Source organism: Polistes fuscatus, unplaced genomic scaffold (assembly GCF_010416935.1).
Source record: "Polistes fuscatus isolate 324 unplaced genomic scaffold, CU_Pfus_HIC Scaffold80, whole genome shotgun sequence".
NCBI lineage: Eukaryota > Metazoa > Arthropoda > Insecta > Hymenoptera > Vespidae > Polistes > Polistes fuscatus.
Window position 1 is genome coordinate 72,911 of NW_025113163.1, and position 22,083 is coordinate 94,993.

The following is a 22,083-nucleotide window of genomic DNA, read 5'->3' on the forward strand; positions in this document are numbered from 1 at the left end:
TTATCTGACATGTTTTCCGTTCACGAGAACCTGTACTTGTACTTGCGATTGGTATTGGTTGATTTTTTTGCCGAGCTCTTGTTGGTATTCGATGGCAAGTTCTTCTGCCAATTGAAATAGAAATTCCTGTCTTGTAATTTCTCCTCCCGTAGTTTCTTTATATAACACCCATGCATTTATCCCGGCTAAATCCAAGATATTAAAAAATACTTGCAAAGGCCATCTCCGAGATTTAGATTTTACCGAATAATTTCTGGCCATTTGGTCGGTCACATCTACGCCAAACTTGGTGCTATTATATAATTGAATTGTCTCCGGTGTTCGGGTGTCATTTTTTTCAATTTGTACGGAGTTGTGCATTGAACTGAGAATTAGAACTTTCTTTCTTGGTTTGGCTTTGTAAACTGTCAACATACAATTATTTGAGCGATAGAGTTTGGTTGAAAAAAGTGCCATGTCGTCATTTTTCAGTTTTGCCAGTCTTGGTAGCTCTTTTCTATTTGCTCTAATTGTCCAACAATCGTAGTTTTTTTTGCTAAAAGTTTTGTTGCTAAAGGTAGGCTTGTAAAAAAGTTGTCCGTGGTTATATTTCTTCCACATCCTACATACGGTTTTGCTAATTTCATAGTGACAAACTCTCCAAGAGGAACTGAGGGTTCTCTACTTTCATCTTTTCCTAAATATGGAAAGCCGTTTATTATATATTTGCTACGCACATCGGATGCTAACCAGAATTTTATACCAAATTTGTCCGGTTTATTGGGCATGTATTGAGTAAATCTACACCTTGCTTTCGTTGGAAACAATTGTTCGTCAATAGTAATATATGGTCCTGGTTTATAACAATTCTGACTGTTGTCAATAAACTTGTACCAAACTTCGAGAATCATAGCAAATTTATCGGTTTGTAACCGTTGGTTTCGTTGATTTCTGTCGTCAAATCGAATAAATCTCATAATCTTCGTAAAGTCATGTCTACTCATAGTATTTGAGAAAAAAGGCGGGCCCCACTTTTTATTCCATAGAAGTGCTATATCTATATTCTTAGCCTCATATACGCCGCGTGCATACAGAATTGCAAAAAATGCATATAACTTTGCAGTAGATAGTTCCCATTTATATCCCAACACTCTAAATGCCTCTGCCTCTGTGCACTTTCTTATAAGTTCGATTATATTCTTATCAATTATCACAGAAAATGCCGTCCTAACTTCGCCTTTCATAATATTACGTTTACTGTACCCAGTCGGGCCTGATGTTTCCCTAAAAATATTATGACCAGGTGCTCTTCCAGGATTAGACCCTATTTTTACTTCGTGCCAAACAGTTCCGTCCATCGCAATTTCGCTTACTTCTTCCTCATTCTCACTATCGGAACTAACTAAGAATCTCCTTCTCTTTCGTCGTCTACGTACGTTCGAAATATTCTCTTCGTTCTCATCGGTGTTCGAATCTGTTTCAAGTGGATCATAATTTTCCGTATTGTTATTTTCCATATCCAGAATTTCCTGATCATCTTCAGAACATTCTACATCATATCATTTATTCTATCTAATAATACATTCGCACTCCTCAAACGTCTTGCCATTTTGGGGACAAATATTCTACAAAAATAAAAACTAAAATATGAAAATGTAAATCAAAATAGATGAAAAAAGAATAAAAGATAAAATGTGAAACTTACTGCGAAGTATTGTTAGTCTTGTTCACTATTTTGAAAATGGCACTTATAACACGTAATACGATATAAAATATTACAAAATAATTATAAAAGACTGCCAAGTATGCTCTTTGTGACTTTCACGTTCGATGCACTCTGTTCGTGTCGCAAGACTATACTGATTTGAATTCGTGAGAAGACGTCTATACACTTCCTTCAGTTACAAGTTTATTTATTTTACGTCATAGTAGATGAGATGGCGTAGAACATTCGAGGATCTTGACCGTATCGGATATCAATCAAGCAAATAAACACCGCTAGCCCGATAGTCGAGTGAGAACTGTAAACACTTGGAAGTGCCGTAAACCATTTTCTGGAAGGCACTTATCGGATAAAATGTGTCATAACTACATTACCTTTCGTTTGTAACGACTTTATAGTTTTGGCATTGAGTCTTAGATAGAAACTCTTACATAAATGTATAAATCGTACTACCGGTCAAATGACCGGTCGTGGTAGGTAAGACAGACTACAAATTTTTCTCGGAAAATAAACAATAGAAAAATAAGTGAATATTGAAAAAATATCATACATATATATGAGGAAAAGTGGTAAAGTTTAAAGGCGATTCACATACGTTGAATGTAGGAAATTCCAAATGAAAATTTAAAAACGGTCATTTTACCGGTCCTGGTAAATAGTGTTAATGAAAATGCGCGGCAAAATTTCATACGTATGAATTTTATTGCATTTTTTTTATTGTTTATATAAAAAAAAAAGAGATATATAATGTTAACTAAACATATAATATTATTCTTACAAGTTTCTATTACTAAATTTAGAATTAAAATTCATGCGATACTATAATCGTATACAATAATTTGTTCGAATTACTTACAATAAGGCAAATATTATAATTATTATTAATACAATGATTAATGGTAAAAGCTCTTTTTTGAATACCCTATAGATTAACAAATTATTCTCAAGCTTCATACAAATGTGTATAAACAATCACGTTTGTACGTGAACGGCAGTGTGAAAATCACCACGAGATATGGTGGTTATAAGTCTTATTTGTCATATTTACTCATGCTAATTTCTCTCGCACAATTTCACGCGCATCCACTCACTCGAAATTTTCTTCTTTTTTTATGCATATTATATATTATATATATATATATATAATATGTATAAAACTGCACACGCGAACAACACATTAATATATTACCGCATTTCATAGTACATTAATAATAATATATGTATATATCGCTTATATATTATGCTTATATATATATAATACTATTTACAATATATATATATATAATACTATGAACAATGTTCTTTCGTATAAATAAAAAGAACTACAAGTAAAGATTTTTCATAGGCACTAGAATAACTTTTTTTTGTTTTTTGATGGTGTATATATGTATTAGAATAATAATAATAATAATAATATTTATAAGAATAAGAACAATATTAATTAAATATGATTTGTTAAAGTATATGTTGCGTGAAACTTTACTGTATGGATATAATCACAGAGATTAGTTACTATTTAATAAACGGCTCCTATTTAAGTTTAAGTTGCTTTAAAACAAGGCACTTATTTTTTTCTGTTTTTTTTTTTAATGTAAATGTTTATATATTTATACTAAAATATATTACATTAAATTTGTGCTCAGAATGGATATTTTCTTATAATAATGCCTTTTACAGAGTTATTTTCTACAATAATCACCATCTCATACTAAAAGATTGTTCAAGATATGATCTATCGATTAATGTACATAAAGGAATTAACATTATGCATATTATTTACGAAATAAAATGTAACAACTAATATACGCACGAGCATAAGATTTGATCGCGTGAGCGCTGTTAGTGTTTTTTTTTTCTTTTCATTCTCTCTATATCTCCTCCATTTCTCATAATTCTTTTTTTTCTTATCAATAATAAATCTCTTTCTTTCTGTTTCAAAATAATAACTCTAAAATTTAAAAAAAATTATTCGCAAAGAGATGAGTAATAGTTAGCAAATAATTATTATGTTTACGGGCGAAACTGTGGTGGATGACTTGGAGTCGATGGATAATTTTTTTGACCGCTAGAAGGAGGAGTTAAAAGACAATTTTCAGTTGGACTACTATTTAAATCGGATTCAGTTTTACTTTCTATTTCTTCTAGGTCAGTTGGTAGAAGATCCTCTATCAATCGTTGTTGCGCTTTCTCTAACATGTTCAGATCTACAACATGAGTTTGGATTCGATGCGATTCGTCTATCACTATGTTAGGTACTGTTGCTTTAAGTCCAGATCCAGAGTTAGATTTTACAGAAGATACAGTGGAACTTAACAAAAATTTGGAACCATCTTCCAATACTGTTTTAGCAAATGGGGTTAACCATTTGACGCAAGGGGCCAACTGTTCCCAAGAAAGACGCGACACATTTAAAGCACACTCTCGTCCTTGTATATGGTAAATGCATCCTGCAGCTAGGTGGCTGTAAGGAAATTTTAAACTGCCTTCATCCAAAGTTGCTAAATCCAACAGCTGAGCAGCTTGCGTATAATGTAATCCGCCATATTGTGGATATATAAACACGTTGGGCTTAGACCAATCACCGCATTCTATTTGCATGTAAATATTAAGCCATTCGGAAGCAGTCACGGATGATAGATTCCATCCGAATCCCTTCAAAATGATTAACTCTTTTTTTAAAATCTCTTCCTCGGTACAAGCTCCATCAGTGACATATGCAAACCCAGATATTTTAGGTGGATAAATTTCTTCGACCTGAATATAAATTAAATGTTTCATTAGATTGTTATATTTATAAATAAAGTATTTGAAATGAGTAGATATTAATGCAAAAAAAAAGGTAAATAAAGAATACGTACCTTAGCTGCTATGAACAGACATGTAATACCTATAAGTTGTAATTGACTTTCTGGTATGTTTTGATGAATAGACAGATACCTGTCTATATAGTTCATAGCAAGGTAATAAGTTTCTCTGTGTAGTTTGTACACTTCGCATACTACAATAAGCCAATCCAACAATATAGCTCGCATTCGTGGTTGTAATGTCGGTTGCCTTTGAAACATATGTGAATCTTTTTGACTATGAGTCTTTTGATCTGCCAAACACATACGGCTCCATACGTGCCTACTATCTGCCCAAGAAAAGACTGGAAGCGGAGCTGACCTATTTGTTCCATTGCTAGAGCCGGAAGGTGTTAAGAAACAAGTCGCGTTTTTTAATTCGGACCAAGTTACTGGCTCCTGCTGTTCCTTTAAAGGCGTTGGAGATGTTTGAAGAGGCGTGCATGGATTCTCCATGGAAAGCGCACCATTACAAGACGCATTGTATGGCACGTGAGTTAATGCTAGTACTTTGCTAGGGGGATATATATTTTCTGAATCTTCAGAAAGTTCAGCTGTACTCCTTTTGCGCTTCATCGATTGTATCTCTCTACCACATTGCAAATAGGTATGTGAAGGTTTCTTCTCTTGTAAGCTGTCGATAAATGAAAAAGAAAAAAATTATACAACTACTGTTTTCCTATCATAAAGATATAAATGAGACAACGTATAAAAAATGAATGACCTAAGTACAATAATTAAACATCCAATACAGGATGCAATGTGCAAAATTTTAACTATAATTTGTCATTTATTATATCTCTGTTAAGTTTATAATTAATTTGCTATAGCATTTCTTCTTTTAGAAATCTCAATATGTGAATAGTAACAAGAGAAGGTTATATAAAATAAATTGAAGCCACAACTAAGGGAGAAAAATTAATCGAATGTTTGCTAAGAGTGTTCCAAGGTCGCTATAATGAGTATCAATTTGTTCTAAATGAAAACCAATGAGATAATGGAAAAAACTTTTAATAGAACAGAAGGACGAGCACTCACCTGGTCTGTTGCATCTTGCCGAGATACCTTGGCTAAGTTCTATATATTTCCAAGAGTTATTTATTCTTTGTATTTATTATACGAATCGACCGATATCGTTCCAAATATTGAAGATAATAAAGCGAAATTTGATCGAAAAATACTTTCTATAAAATACCGAAATGATGGTAGTGCGCGAAGTTCAGGCACACTCGATCGCCATAATGCACGTCGTCTTCCCTGATACTCTAATCCGATATAAAGTATTAAACTTAAAGTCACTCGAAATATTTAATCTTAAGAAAATCTTCTCTAGTCCTTAGATATGTAACGTTTGAGTGTAAATGAATTTGGAATAAAATTTTCATGGAAAAATCGGAGGACGTGGATCTTGAAGCGCGGGTGACCTGCGCGCGAAACGATGACCAACCCCTGCTTGCAATCTGGCGCTGTGACGCCCTCTATATGAATACCATAACCTCAAAAGGGGAACATTTTTCAATTTCGATAAATACTTTCAAAAGGACTTCCCTTGACCTCTATCATCGGACAAACACCGATGTCATTCTCAGGAAAGAAGGATTTCCTTGATCAAACAAAGGTGTCTCTAAGCTCTTCCTTCGGTCAACGAGTCTTCCAGATTACATCCGATTTTTCAATAATTAAGCACAAAGGCACTCGACGAAGTTTTTCTCGAATTGAACGAGTACATTAGTCTCCTTATTGATAATTTCTTTTCACTTGTATATGAAATAACAGCGTTAAAACGTTTTCGAAACAACACGAACGCACATGCATCGAGACTCTTCCGCGTCCATTTGCAAACGCTGCTTCCCGCCTTGACCTAATCGCACTGTATTTCCGAACGAACGATGGAATTACTTTAAATTCACTCAAATTAAATGCGTTACGATGTGGAACTTCAGATAGTCGTGTAAAAAAGATATATAAATAATAAATATATATTTAAAATGAAATCAAGAAACAGGTACGAAAGAGTGTCTTGTGAGAACGCCACAAAAGTAATAGGCGCCGGGCAAGCGTGCTTATAGGTGTCGCTGCTAGCGCTTCAAAGATGGCCCTTTCTGATTGGTCGAGCCGTCTGACACAGCTGACGCTCAGCTAATCCGTCCGTAGCATACACTCGATGTTTATTTTTGATGAATGTACAAATGGCTGAATCTTGTATATTCGAAAAGTTAGTTCTAAAGTATATTATTATAAATAAGTCTTAATTTTATTTTTATTCATGAAATTTATTGGATAAGATCAAATATTCTCTAATGCAAATAAAAGTTAAAATCTTTTAGATGTACTCACAAAATAGTATTCTCTAACGAAAGTAGATAAAAGTCTAACGTATTTAATACTTGTTCAGTAATTATCGACAAATAACAATAAAATAACTTTTATAGAAAATGATTGATAAACTATAAAATAAAAGATCGTCTATTATTTTTTATTAATGTATACTAATGCAAACAATGAAAAAAAAAGAGAGAAAAATATCGACCGATAAAGTCGATACTTTATCGATCGTATCGATAGCTCGAAACTGTTTATCGATCGTATCGATAGTTCGAAAGTGTTTATCGATCGATATTGCAACTAAAGGGAATTTACAAAATCAATAACTACGTGTCGCTTTGATCGATAATAAACCAATAACTGATTTAGTCATCTGTCTAAAAATTTTTCTTTTTCTTTTCCTCCCTCTTTCTCATTAGATATAAATAGAAATTACAATATTAGGCCAGTCAACGCGGGCCAAAAACTGATTATTGTAGGTACAGCTTGATTCTTTGATATAAATCGAATAGTGCTAATTTTATTAAAATCAATCCCCGAGGTTTTGAGAAAAAGGGTAAAAAAGGGTAAAAAATGGCCTTATCTTAGAATCTAGGCATTTAATCGAAACAAGTTTTAAACAAAAGTTGTAGAGAATTGAAAAATACTAAAAAAATGTTTTATGAGTTATCTTCGAATTTTCAAAAATAAGCGAATAAATTGGATTGAAGATGGGAACAAAATTGTAAGAGTGGGAGAAAGCAAGCTTATCCCTCCGTCGCATTTACACGCGAGTGTGCACTAACACAAACGAAGGATCTTCGGCAATCTTCGGGACTCTCGGTCTTGAATGCAAGTAAGAGTGAGAGAAGAAACCGATATTTCTCTCTTTCTATTTTTTTATTCGATAGCCAGAATTTTACGTCGTGGCCATCGAGCGTCGAGCGTTCTGTATATCTATATATCGGCGTATAAGCGCGGCGTTTTTAAATTGAATCTTGATGCTTATGGCACGCCGTTTTTTTATTTATTGTCAAAAAAAGTGAACCTTCAATAAAAGAAAAACAATAATTCATTTTAACAGAAACTATTATTATATATTGGAAAGGAAAAATAATGAATTAATTTTGTGCCTCGCCATAAAGTTAATTAGAATAATTAATTATTATTAATTTTTGTCTTTCAAAAATTTGTTTGTATATAAAATTGAATACGTATTCTTTGTAAGACGAAATTTAAAATTTATTTATTTTTCCTAATAAATTACGTATTTTATAAAATTTTAAATTGCTGATTTTTTTTCTTGTAAAAATTTATTTGTGTATCAAATTGAATACATATTTGAAAAAAAAGAATTTTATATCTAAACATAAAATTAATTCAAGGAAAAGATATTCTAAAAACAAAGAATTTATTTTTTGTCTACACATTTAATTTTTATTTATTTTATTATATTATAAGAAAACAGTAATGCATTCTTATTCATCTTCGAAGTCTTAAGAATTGTAAGAAAGAAATTGAATACTCGTCAAGTGGTGCGCTAGCGTAAGTAGTATCGACTTCGCTTCTCGCATCGGTTATTAACGTTCGATTCTTCGTGGGGGAATTATTTTTTTTATAAGTTTTTCTATCTTTCTTAGATTAAATAAATTATTTTCACATTTCCTAATTTCTAATTATATATAGAAAAAAAATAAAAATTATTACAAAAAAATTAAAAGCAAAAAATTTTTTTACATCCTGCACAAATAAAGGAAGACTTATTACTTAAATTACAAATTCATCCTGTAAATATCATCCTAAAAAATGTCTCGTTTTGGCACGTTAAAAATTAATTTTTGGTATTTATTGGATATTATTTTTAATTTATAATTAGTAATTTTATTACTCGCGTAATAATGTTGATTTCTTAAAAAAATTTATATCGTTAGGGCAAAATTTGAAAAAAATCTTAGGTGGGAATCACTGACCGTCTCCTTGTAAGGGATAGAAAAACTTATAAAAAAAATAATTCCCCCACGAAGAATCGAACGTTAATAACCGGCGCGAGAAGCGAAGACGTTACTACTTACGCTAACGCACCACTTGAAAATTGTTCAATGTTTTTTTCATACATTTTTATAGAAATAAAAATGCATTACTGTTTTCTTATAACATAATAAAAATGGATTAAAATTATGTATAGACAAAAAATAAATTCAGCGTTTTTAGAATATCCTTTCCTGTATATCTTGAATTAATTTTATGTGTGGATATAAAATTCTTCTTTTTCAAATATGTATTCAATTTGATATACAAATAAATTTTTGTGAGGCAAAGAATTTACACCATATAATTATTCAAATTAATTTTATGACGAGACACAAAATAATTTCATTATTTTTACTTTCCACTAAATGATAATAGTTTCTGCTAAAATGAATTATTTTTTTTTTTATTCAAGGTTCATTATTTTTGACAATAAATAAAGAAACGGCATGCCATAAGCATAGAGATTCGATTTAAAAACGCCGCACTTATACGCCGATATATAGATATACAGATCGCGCGACACTCGATGGATAAAACGAAAAATTCTTGCTACCGAAAGAAAAAATAGAAAGAGAGAAATATCGGTTTTCTTTCTCACTCGCACTCGTATACAGAACGCTCAACAATTGATTGCCAAAACAAAAATACTCGTTATTAGTCCAGTCAACGCGGGCCTTTTCCTCCATGTCTCAGGAAAGAGGGTAAGAACTTAATATAAGGGTAAATAGACGACGCTGAATCGAATGGTGCTAATTTTTTTGCGGTAAGAAGTGCCGTTTTTGAGTAAAAGGGTAAAAAAGGATAAAAATTGGTAAAAAATGGCTTTATCTTAGAATCTAGGCATTTAATCGAAAAAAGTTTCAAACAAAAGTTGTAGAGAATTAAAATATACATAAAAAATGTTCTATGAGTTATCTGCGTATTTTCAAAAATAAGCGATTAAAATTGGATTGAAGATGGGAAAATAATTGTAAGAGTGGGGAAGCAAGTCCCGCCTCTCAGTCGGCTTTTACACGCGAGCGGGCTAGTGTGCGTGCGAGCGTCCGTGTGCACTAATACACAAACGAAGGATCTTCGGCAATCTTCGGGACTCTCGGTCTTGAATGCAAGTGAGAGTGAGAGAAGAAACCAATATTTCTCTCTTTTTATTTATCATGCGATAACGAGTATTATTGTCCTTGGCCATCGATTGTTGAGCGTTCTGATATTTCTCTTTTTATATTTTTTCTTTCGGTAGCGAGAATTTTACGTCTTGGCCATCGAGCGTCGAGCCTTTTGTATACGAGTGCGAGTGAGAAAGAAAACCGATATTTCTCTCTTTCTATTTTTTCTTTCGGTAGCGAGAATTTTTCGTTTTGGCCATCGTGCGTCGAGCGTTCTATATATCTATATATATCGGCGTATAAGCGCGGCACTTTTAAATCGAATCTTGATGCTTATGGCACGCCGTTTCTTTATTTATTGTCAAAAATAATGAACCTTAAGTAAAAAAAATAATTCATTTTAACAAAAACTATTATTATTTAGTTGAGAGTAAAAATAATGAATTAATTTTGTGTCTCGCCATAAAATTAATTAGAATAATTAATTATTAATTTTTTGTCTTTCAAAAATTTGTTTGTATATAAAATTGAATACGTATTCTTTGTAAGACGAAATTTAAAATTTATTTATTTTTCCTAAAATTACGTATTTTATAAAATTTTAAATTACTACTTTTTGTCTCTTAAAAATTTATTAGTTTATCAAATAAATACATATTTGAAAAACAAGAATTTTATATCCACACATAAAATTAATTCAAGATATATATGAAAGGATATTCTAAAAAGTGGAATTTATTTTTTGTATTTACATAATTTTAATTAATTTCTATTATGTTATAAGAAAACAGTAATGCATTCCGATTCATCTTCGAAGTCTTAAGAATTGTACGAAAAATTGAGCAATTATCAATTGGTGCGTTAGCGTAAGTAGTAACGTCTTCGCTTCTCGCGCTGGTTTATTAACGTTCGATTCTTCGTGGGGGAATTATTTTTTTTATAAGTTTTTCTATCCTTAACAAGGAGACGATCAGTGAGTCTCACCTCAGATTTTTTTCAAATTTTGCACTAACGATATAAATTTTATTAGGAAATCAACATTATTACGCGAGTAATACAATTACCAATTATAAATAAAATAATATCCAATAAATAACAAAAATTAATTTTTAACGTGCTGAAACGATACATTTTTTAGGATGATATTTACAGGATGAATTTGTAATTTAAGTAATAAACTTCGTTTATTTGTGCAGGATGTAAAAAAATTTATTGCTTTTAATTTTTTTGTAATAATTTTAATTTTTTTTCTATATATAATTAGAAATTAGGAAATGTAAAAATAATTTATATAACCTAAGGATAGGAAAACTTAAAAAAAAATAATTCCCCCACGAAGAATCGAACGTTAATAAACCAGCGCGAGAAGCGAAGACGTTACTACTTACGCTACGCACCACTTGGTAATTGTTGAATTTTTTTCTTACAATTCTTAAGACTTCGAAGATGAATCAGAATGCATTACTATTTTCTTATAACATAATAAAAATGAATTAAAATTATGTATAGACAAAAAATAAATTCCACGTTTTTAGAATATCCTTTCATATATATCTTGAATTAATTTTATGTGTGGTTATAAAATTCTTCTTTTTCAAATATGTATTTAATTTGATACACTAATAAATTTTTACGAGACAAAAAGTCAGTAATTTAAAATTTTATAAAATACATAATTTAATAGGAAAAATATTTAAATTTTAAATTTCGTCTTAAAGAGAATACGTATTCAATTTGATATACAAATAAATTTTTGTGAGTCAAAAATTATATCAATTAATTATTCTAATTAATTTTATGGCGAGACACAAAATTAATTCATTATTTTTACTCTCAACTAAATAATAATAGTTTCTGTTAAAATGAATGATTTTTTTTTTACTCAAGGTTCATTTTTTTGACAATAAATAAAGAAACGGCGTGCCATAAGCATCAAGATTCGATTTAAAAGTGCCGCGCTTATGCGCCGATATATATAGATATACAAAACGCTCGACGCACGATGGCCAAGACGTAAAATTCTGGCTACCAAATGAAAAAATAGAAAGAGAGAAATATCGGTTTTCTTTCTCACTCGCACTCGTATACAAAACGCTCGACGCTCGATGGCCAAGACGTAAAATTCTGCTACCGAAAGAAAAATATAAAAAGAGAAATATCAGAACGCTCATCAATCGATGGCCAAGGACAATAATACTCGTTATCGCATGATAAATAAAAAGAGAGAAATATTGGTTTGTTCTCTCACTCGCACTTTCATTCAAGACCGAGAGTCCGAAGATTGCCGAAGATCCTTCGTTTGTGTATTAGTGCACACGGACGCTCGCACGCATACTAGCTTGCTCGCGTGTAAAACGCGACGGAGGGATAAGCTTCCTTTCTCCCACTCTTACAATTTTTTTCCCATCTTCAATCCAATTTTATTCGCTTATTTTTGAAAATACGAAGATAACTCATACAACATTTTTTTAGTATTTTTAATTCTCTACAACTTTTGTTTGAAACTTTTTTTGATTAAATGCCTATATTCTAAGATAAGGCTATTTTTTACCCTTTTTTACCTTTTTTCTCAAAACCTCGAGGATTGATTTTAATAAAATTAGCACCATTCGATTCAGCGTCGTCAACTTACCCTTATTTCAAAGAATCAAGCTGTTGGTAAAAAAAATCAGTTTTTGCCCGCGTTGACTGGCCTACTATATTTAATTTTTGATTTTCCGCTTCCATTTTTACAACTAAGATTCGTTAAGATATGTAGCTACATTCTTGTATGTTATTTTGATACTTCTTAGACACTGCGATGGCTACACCTTCCTTTGTCCTGACTTGTTTTTCGACTCCACTATAGATCACTAAGTAGTCGTCGTATTGTATTTGTCCTTTGCCTTTCTTTTTGGTTTCTTGTAAGGAGCATATATCAATGTTATTATCTTTCAGTTCTTTCAGGGTTTCTTGATCTTTATTATTAAATGACTTGATGTTCCAGGTAGCCAGACGCATTATGTGTTCTTTTTTCCAATGCTTTGTCCTTTTTCTTTCTTGGGTCGTCATCTGTGAATCCGTCCTATTCCAAAGCAATATTTCGTTTCTATGAGCAAAATTTTATAGATATTTTTTACTCAGTAAAGTATTTTAACTGAACTTTAAGCTATTCTACTTACTATTATTTGTTAAAATATCGGAATAAAAAGATCAATTTGTAATTCATCGGTATATTTAGATTAAAAAAAGAAAATTGTCATCGTATGTTTAAGGCATAAAAAGATCCCATAGCATGTTATCCAGTTTTTTTAATTTCAACCTAAATTGATGACCACTATAGAGAAGATATCAAACAAATTAAAGATACTAAATAATAATACATACCTCAATTACCCTCAAAAAAGACATTTATTAGACATTTTCACAAATAATTACTGTTTTTGATGCTATTTTTGAAAATATTCAAATTTTTTAATATCAATCGCCACCTTATGTATAATTAAAATAAACCAGTGTAAAAATATTTTTTTTTTTTTTTTTTTTTTATTCATTACAGAACATACAATCAATTCTCGACGAGAGTTATAAGTACTTTAGGCTGGCGTGATGTAATAACATTAAAGTGTAAAAATATGAGGAGTGTCTTTGATTATAGCCCAGCAGTGCGTGCTTAGTTAACATCATAGTTTAAACAGTGGAAAAGCGCGATAACAACATTTCGATATTCTAAATAATCTCAATATTCTCAAAATGAATTAGTCGCGTATTTCAAATATACGCTAAGAATTTATAATCGTTACTAATGATACATAAATTTTTATCACAAATGAGTGCTACACGAATTCTGAAGGAAATCCACGTCAGGCAATGCTCGTTACTTAGTATTGAAAAAGAAGTACAACTTAATAAAAAAAAATAACATATTCATATTGCATGATACGTTTCCAATCTTTTATGCTACACTTTCGATATTTTTATAATTAATTACAGATCAACTATCACAATGATTACATATTATTATTATTATTATTATTATTATTATTATTATTATTATTATTATATTATTATTATTATTATTATTAATATCATTCTTAATTTTTCTTGTTACTTTTTTTAATTTTTTAATTAATGTTATTATAATTACTATTATTATTATTATTATTATTATTATTATTATTATTATAATTTTCTTTTTACATAGAATATAGTTGATAAAGAAATCTGTCCCTCCCCACCCTGTTTGATGATCGAAAATATTGTCTAATGTAAAAAGATTATTTTTTTTTTATTATATTTTTATTCTCATTTATATTTAATTATATATATTTATAGCGTGACTAGGTAAAAAGGGGAGGATAGAAAGTAAGAGAAGTCTACTAATTATTATTTTTTATTAAGTTAACAGAAAAAAGAAAGTATATTAACAGAAAGTAAGAAAGAATAAAAAGATATCAAGGTATAGATATCAATCCACATTAAATATAAGGGAGATTTATCGAATTATTTTATGCGTCAACGGCCTTGCCGCGGTTACAGCACTATTTCCCGCTCGATAATTTAAGTCAAGCAGCGTTGAGTACGATTAGTACTTGGATGGGTGTCCCGCTTGAGAAAAACAAAAGAGAAAGAAGAAAAGAAAAGAAGATGACTTCATGCAATAAATTTGAAATCGCTTTGCCGAGCATCGTAAATACCGACAAACTTCGTGGATGTCGATTTTTCATGTTGCTCGTAAAAAATTCACTCTCATCACATCTTCCTAAAAATAATTCGTAAGAATAATTTGAATCTAAATTTTTTTAATCTTGCAAGCGTTGACTTACATCTTTTTAAATACTAAATTTTAAGTATTGTTTAAAACTCCCTTACAAGCTCGGGGGTCTTTCAGTACTATACATAGTGCCTGGAGTGAGATCGAATACACAATTGTTTCTAAGAAACAAACATTTAACGTTTATTTTCATACACATGATTGTTTAATGTCATATAGCAAAAAAATGGATAAAAACTGTATAGAAAAAAGAGACCTTTTAGAAAAAATATAGATTGGTAAAGTATAAAGTGCAGAACGATATAAGCAAAGAAGTTCTAAAACGTTTTAAGCCTGTTACAAAAAAGCTAAAAAGTTTCTATTGAATTTCGAGAATCGCTAAAAAGTATTGAGCCTTACACGGTGTGAAAAACGCTAAAGCCTAAAAAAAAAAGCTTTTGAACCAACTGTTAATTCTAAGCCTAAGAACTTATTATCCTGTTTTCTTCGTTAGATTTAAAACTTTTGAGCCTTCTGGTATGTGATTTAAAACTTTTCTTTCCGCTTATATATATGGATGTTTAAATTATAAAAAATAGTGAGGAGTGCGATCAGAAGTAACAATTTATTAATATAACACTAAACTTGATTATACCGTAGCTGAACTTACACTGAACTCAGTTCGAACCGAAACGCTCCTCTTTTATATTCCTCTTATCGCTCTAGAAACCCCTCGGTCCTTCTCGAAGATTCATCTATTTATCCACGAGAAACATCGAGTGGTTTCCATGCGACGAAACATGAAACGCATTTCTCACGTGATATCGCCCAAACAAACGAATGCCGGAAAGAGAAAGTTTCTTTTCTTTATTTCCTATCCTTCACTCGGCCATTCTGAAAATTTTTGTTCGTCCTCGAACAATACATACATACAGGATTTTATTGAAAACGAATGTTCCCTCTCCGAATAGAACATTACAGAACATATATGCATACTACATTGAACATTACAGAACATGCATACATACTACATTGTAATTTTCACACACACGCTCGTTATCGGATATATCACTCTCACTCTCACTGTCAGACATATCACCTTCTTCACTAATCCACGGTTTCATATAATCGGCTGCTGTGGATGTTTGCAACGGACCTTCATGCTCTCCAACTCTTCGTACTAAATAACGATTGTTACGCATTTCTTTTATTATCGTATACGGTCCTAAAAACTTATTCGCTAACTTCAGGCCTGGTCCTTGTTGCATACGCTTTATTGCAACCAAATCTCCGTCGCGATAAACCCTAGCTTCGACTCTTTTTTTATTAAACGTTTTGCGATTTTCCCTCTGTACTTTACTAATACTTTCTTTCGCACGCTCTCGTAGTTCATTACGCTCATCCTCAAACATACTAATCAATTCTGATTCTATCATTTCTTTTATCTGCAAATCTTCTTTAAAACGAGGTTTTGTTCCGAACAATAACTGAAATGGAGACATACCAATACTCCTATGTAAAGTTATATTCAAAAACTGTTGAGCCGTATCTAAATATTTATACCATTCTTCTTTCGATGTATCAGATAATTTTGTTAACAGTGGTATTAATGTTCGGTTAACACGCTCTACTTGTCCGTTTGCTCTCGGCACACCAGTCGTAATAAGAGAATGTACAATGCGTTCTTCAGTGCAATAGTTTTTAAATTCGGCAGAGGTAAACGCAGTTCCTCTGTCGGAAATAATACGCCGTGGGTTGCCAAAAATCGCAGCTTGTTTTCGCAGTCTCATCACTACTTCAGACGAACTAGTACTTTTTGTTGAATAAAGCCAGGTAAACTTTGAGAAAGCATCTACAACTACAAATATATGTCGATAACTCTTCTTTGTAGAAGGCAGCGGTCCTAGATGGTCTATGTGATAGGTATCAAGGGGCACTTCCCCTTTATCTATGGGATTCAGATATCCTTCTTTTCTACCTTGTTTACTTTCGGCTAATATACACGCAACACAGTTTCGAATAACATTTTCTATTTTCATTTTAACATTTGGAATCCAATAATCTTTTCGAATTAATGCCTCTGTTTTACTTACAGAAAAATGACCAACCTCATGCGCTTGACGAATTATTTGTAAACACATCTGTTTCGGAACTACTAATTTAAAATCATCATCAACTTCTTTGAACAACAAATCTCCTCGCATTTCGTATCCATTAATTTTTCCGTCTTTAGTTAAATCTATTATTTTTTGTACATCACTATCGCTCCGCTGAGCCTGTCTTAAGCGATTCATTAATCCATTTTTACTTTCTTCAATAATCATACAAGATGGTAACGGCTGACGACTTAAAGCATCTACATGCAGCATATTTTTTCCTGGACGATGCTCGATAACATAATTAAAATCTTGTAAAAAGAAAACCCACCTAGCAATTCGCACGCATAAATCTTTTTTTCCCATCGTAAGAGCAAAAGCGCGACAATCCGTAATAATTTTAAAAGAAATTCCCAATAGGTAAACTCTAAATTTCTTAAGCGCTTTAATTATTGCAAGTACTTCCAACTCGTAACTTGTGTATTTCTTTTCTGCCGGTGTAGTCTTACCACTAGCATAAAAAATAGGGTGCCACGCGTTATCTTTCTCGCTCTTTTGTAACAATATCGCTCCATACCCATGCATACTCGCGTCAGTGTGTAACTGTGTCTCTGCACCAACCCTATACAAACTCAACACCGGTTTCTCGACTAATATTTTTTCAATTGAATGAATGCGTTCTCTTGTTCCTCACCAAACGTAAACTTAGCATCCAATTTCAACAAATCTGTCAACGGTCTAGCTATTAACGAATAATGTGGTATAAATTTCCTAAAGTAGCCACTTAGACCTAAAAAACTTTGAACCTGTCGAATGTTCGTTGGCGTGGGAAAATTTTTAACAGCCTCAGTCTTACGTTCAGATGGTCGTATCCTTCCATTCTCTATTATATGGCCTAGAAATTCGACCCTACTTTGTAAAAAGGAACACTTCTTCCAGTTTATCTGCAAACCTGCTTGACTAGCAGTATCTAACACGATTTTCAATCTTTCTAATCCGTCATCACTATTAATTGATGGTATAATCAAATCATCTAAATATGTTAATACTATTTTCTGGCGAGTCAAATCTCTAAAAACTGCATTTATATATTTTTGAAATACGGATGGCGAATTACAAAGTCCAAAAGGAACTTTTAAAAATTCATAGTGTCCATCAGGAACTATAAACGCGGTGTATTTTCGACTTTCTTCTTCTATCGACACGTGAAAGAATCCATTCTTTAAATCAAGAGTACTAAAGTAATTAGCGCCCTGCAACTGATCTAACTGATCTTCTATAAGAGGCAAAGGATAACGATCTTTAACTATCTTTTGATTTAATTTTCTATAATCAACACACAATCTAAATGAACCGTCTCGTTTTTCCACTAAAACTATCGGACTTGCATATTCAGAAAGAGATGGTTGTACGATACCTTCTTCCATCCACTCTTGTATCTGTTGATTTACAATATCTTTTTGGGATTGGGAAAGCCGTCTCGCCCTTTGATATACCGGTTCGTTATCCTTAACTACGATAGACATTTTAACACCGATATCTTTTGTTTTCCTAGGATTATAATCAGCAACTAAATTCTTAATTTCTTGTTGACATTTAACATCGTTTACATGATCTACTTCTATTTCCAGAGACTTTTCAATAAGATCTATTTTAAATATTTCTGAGCGATCTAAATCGTTACCTGCTTTCGGTGTAATAATAGCGTTTCCGTCTTTAATTGCTACATCGACCGTACTGAGAAAATCGATTCCTAATATCAACTTTTGACTCATAACTGTATTCGGTACTACACGCATTAGAACTACATATAAATTATTGTCAATTGTTAACCGTGCATAGTATTCACCTATTGTTGTATTTGTGCCTCCACCTACACCACTAAATTTCAATTCTCTATCCATTAACCGTGGAGATCCTAACTCTATGTATTGATCAAAACGCATAAGACATACATCGCTGCCTGTATCAATCAATGCCTTGATGCAACAATTATTCACTCGAACGTCAATAACGCACTTCTTTTCTTGAATTCTAAATGTGTTTAAACTTTCTTTTACTACGGGATATTTCTTCGGACAATTCGATGCAATGTGTCCTCGCTCTTTGCAATTGTAGCACGTTGGTCCTTCCTTCTTCTTTGGACAACTATCAGCCATATGGTCAAATGATCCACAAGTAAAACAACTTCTTGTCTGCTTCGTAGATTTCCACCCTCCTGTATTCCAATTCTTCATGTTGTAAGGTCTTCTAACGAATCTCGTATCACCCGGAATTCGATTCTTTTCCTGCAAGGTCACTCCTTCGAAAGCTTCTAGGATATCTGCCTTCGTTCGTAACCTATTTATCTTAGCTTGGTTTTTAAGATTTGCATCTGGAATACCTTCGATGATATAATCTACAATTTCATCTTCATGAATCGGAACTTTGTTTCCGAGTATCACCTTGTTGTGAACGTACTCACGAAATGACTCATCTTTTCTCCAAACACGCTCTTCAAAAATTTTTCGTAGAACTATACGATTTGCCGATGACAAAATGTGCTTCTTAAATCGGCTAGCAATTCCTCAATGGGTATTGTGACATAATCTGATTTTGAATAGAACCATTCAAGTGCCTTCTCTTTTAATCTCATGCTGATTAACATACGCACTTGATTATCGTTGAGACTATATGTTGCTCGTAACATTCTCAGCTGTCTTTCCCAATTTTCGTATTCACCCATTTCTCCCTTAAAAACATTCAAAAGGTCAGCAACAAGCCTTATATCAACCCTTTCTCTAAAATCTGGATTACTGTAACTTTGTTCTTGCGTTTCAACCAATTGTCGTCGCTCTGTACTAATACTTGCACCGCGAAGACTTCTAACCAATTCTAACTCACGTCGTACGAGTTTCAATTCTTCCTCCAGTAAATGCTTATCATTTCTTCTAACTTCTTCTTCGCAATTATCATTCAAAAGTCTCCCTACATCTTCAGCATCAGGGAATCTTACTTCTTCACACACAACGCGTGGAGCTGTATTTGTTACGTTCTTCTGAGCCCACGCTTCCGACGGATCAACTTCTCTCAACCGTTGTATTAATTCGGTTTTCGTTCCTGAAGTGCTACATCCTAATTCTTTGCACTTCTCCTTGAGTTCAGCAATCGTAGTGTTATTCTGTGACTTCGACATCTTATAAATCTTTTCAACGAACCGACAAACCAAAAACTGTGTCCAACCTCGATCTTTAATACAGGATTAACCAACGCTGTATAACTTACACGAGGGTACTACACACTACTTCACACGACACGAAAATTGACAAAATATGCCCAACCTCGATCTTTAATACAGACTTAACCAACGCTGTATAACTTACACGAGGATGCTACACACTACTTCGCGCAACACGAAAATACAACACCAGCAATTACAAAAATTACACTCACTCACGGCTTACTTTTTACTCAATCCCGGCTGAGCCCCCAAAATTTATAGGATGTTTAAATTATAAAAAATAGTGAGGAGTACAATTTATTAATATAACACTAACTCTTGATTATACAGTAGCTGAACTTACACTGAACTCGGTTCGAACCGAAACGCTCCTCTTTTATATTCCTCTTATCGCTCTAGAAACCCCTCGGTCCTTCTCGAATATTCATCTATTTATCCACGAGAAACATCGAGTGGTTTCCATGCGACGAAACATGAAACGCATTTCTCACGTGGTATCGCCCAAACAAACGAATGCCGGAAAGAGAAAGTTTCTTTCTTTATTTCCTATCCTTCATTATGTAAAATCACTGTGACATTGAACGTGTTAATGCAAACATAAATATAATTTTGATTATTGCTAAAGTTAAGGAATTATATATTTTCAGTTTTGATAAAAATTCGGTTAAAGAATTGTTAAAATTAAAAGAAATTAGGTAATTTGAGTAAAGTTATTGAAATTTCAAATTAACTACTTAGGTATGAAGAGATAACTACTAGATTCAATTCCCTTACGTATACGGTAGTGGTTTTTTAAGAGTAATTATTGACTGATTGTGAGACAGCATTCATTTTGATTTCTATCATTTAAAATTTATTCCCACTGGGTCGGAAGATGGTTCCACCGATCGTATTGATTTTTTGAAAATAGCATCGTCTTATAATCACTTCCTTAACTGTTTGAAAGTTTACATCTCTTAACTTCGTTTCGACCTGATTGCTGTATTATTTGCCTGCTGTATTATTTATCGGAAGTTGAATTGCACCGATTCTTAAATCAAATCTAGCTCTGGAAAAGTAAAAAATCTCACCATTTGGCAAATTTATTCTTTTATATTTTTAAGAATATCTTCCTCTTTAAAACGTAACTCACAAACTAAATTCTTTTGAAGAAGTTGTGATAATGCCGAAACTCATTTTTGCAGCGCTATAGGACATTAAATTTATAGGAAAAGAATAATTTACATAATTAATTTGTTTGTTTCATAATGAAATGTTGAAGATAACGATATCAAAATTATTTTTAAATATTAATAACATTTAAAGACATATATAGTGATAAAACAATATTAATTTAAGTCAAGTAAATTAACCGTTAAATAAGAAAGTTATTTCTTGTTTTTATAAAAACAATTATGTTTTTTTTATTTAAAAATAGTTTTAATATTTTGATTAGATTTCTAATTTAAAATAATTTTCTATAAATTTTTTGCTGAATATTTTTAAATAATAAATTTCTATCTGTGTACTTATATTATTCTGTAACTGCAATACTGCAAATGAGAATAATATTAGAGAATGAGAATAAAATTATATAGGTTCAAATCGAAGAGTAACAACCAATAATTTTTTCTAAATATATTTTATATGATATTCTTTTTCTTATTCGAAAAATTCACTAATATTTGCTAGATTGATAATCATACGATTTTTTATTTTTTCTATAGATTTTTATAAAATAAAAATATAATTACCAACAATTAAAATTATAGGTTATCTCATCTCTAGAACTTTAAATAAAGTCGTTTGACGATGATTCAACTTAGACTTTTTTCTTCATTTCGCTAAACAGTCACTAATATAATTTTTCACTACACATTTTTTTACAATTTTTCAAAATGTGGAGTTAATTTAATTATAAGCGGAAAATGATTGAAGAATGCCAAAAATAAAGTATGTAAAAACGTGTTTATGTTATTTACAAACGCTGTAGCGGTTTTTCGTGACGTCACAGAGATCGAGATGATTGTAACGCTACTCTGGTGGTGAGAGCGAATATAAGTATTTTGCTTG

General features: G+C 31.8%; 3 protein-coding genes across 3 annotated transcripts; all 3 read right to left on the reverse strand.

The window, feature by feature from the left end:
* On the reverse strand, window positions 1-456 carry LOC122525240. Its single transcript, XM_043647921.1, has one exon. It carries the CDS (start codon window positions 454-456, stop codon window positions 1-3), a length of 456 nt encoding a protein of 151 aa, XP_043503856.1.
* A 3,160-nt stretch (window positions 457-3,616) lies between these two features.
* Window positions 3,617-5,597, reverse strand: LOC122525243 (G1/S-specific cyclin-E1-like). The gene is made up of 3 exons (XM_043647923.1): window positions 5,584-5,597; window positions 4,561-5,179; window positions 3,617-4,456 (listed from the first exon to the last, which is right to left on the reverse strand). The coding sequence occupies exons 1-3, from the start codon at window positions 5,595-5,597 to the stop codon at window positions 3,713-3,715; spliced, it is 1,377 nt and encodes a 458-aa protein (XP_043503858.1). The 3' UTR covers window positions 3,617-3,712.
* An 11,864-nt stretch (window positions 5,598-17,461) lies between these two features.
* Window positions 17,462-19,986, reverse strand: LOC122525241. Its single transcript, XM_043647922.1, has 3 exons — window positions 19,461-19,986; window positions 17,754-19,377; window positions 17,462-17,588 (listed from the first exon to the last, which is right to left on the reverse strand). The coding sequence occupies exons 1-3, from the start codon at window positions 19,984-19,986 to the stop codon at window positions 17,462-17,464; spliced, it is 2,277 nt and encodes a 758-aa protein (XP_043503857.1).
* Window positions 19,987-22,083: the final 2,097 nt, after the last annotated feature.

Coding starts and splice junctions, on each gene's coding strand:
- LOC122525240 (XM_043647921.1), bottom strand. CDS start 456: ATGGCACTTTTTTCAACCAAACTCTATCGCTCAAATAATTGTATGTTG.
- LOC122525243 (XM_043647923.1), bottom strand. Junction 4,457..4,560: donor GTCTGTTCATAGCAGCTAAG/GTACGTATTCTT, acceptor ATTTATATTCAG/GTCGAAGAAATTTATCCACC.
- LOC122525241 (XM_043647922.1), bottom strand. CDS start 19,986: ATGTCGAAGTCACAGAATAACACTACGATTGCTGAACTCAAGGAGAAG. Junction 19,378..19,460: donor TCTCAACGATAATCAAGTGC/GTATGTTAATCA, acceptor ATACCCATTGAG/GAATTGCTAGCCGATTTAAG. Junction 17,589..17,753: donor AGTCAAGCAGGTTTGCAGAT/AAACTGGAAGAA, acceptor TCTAAGTGGCTA/CTTTAGGAAATTTATACCAC.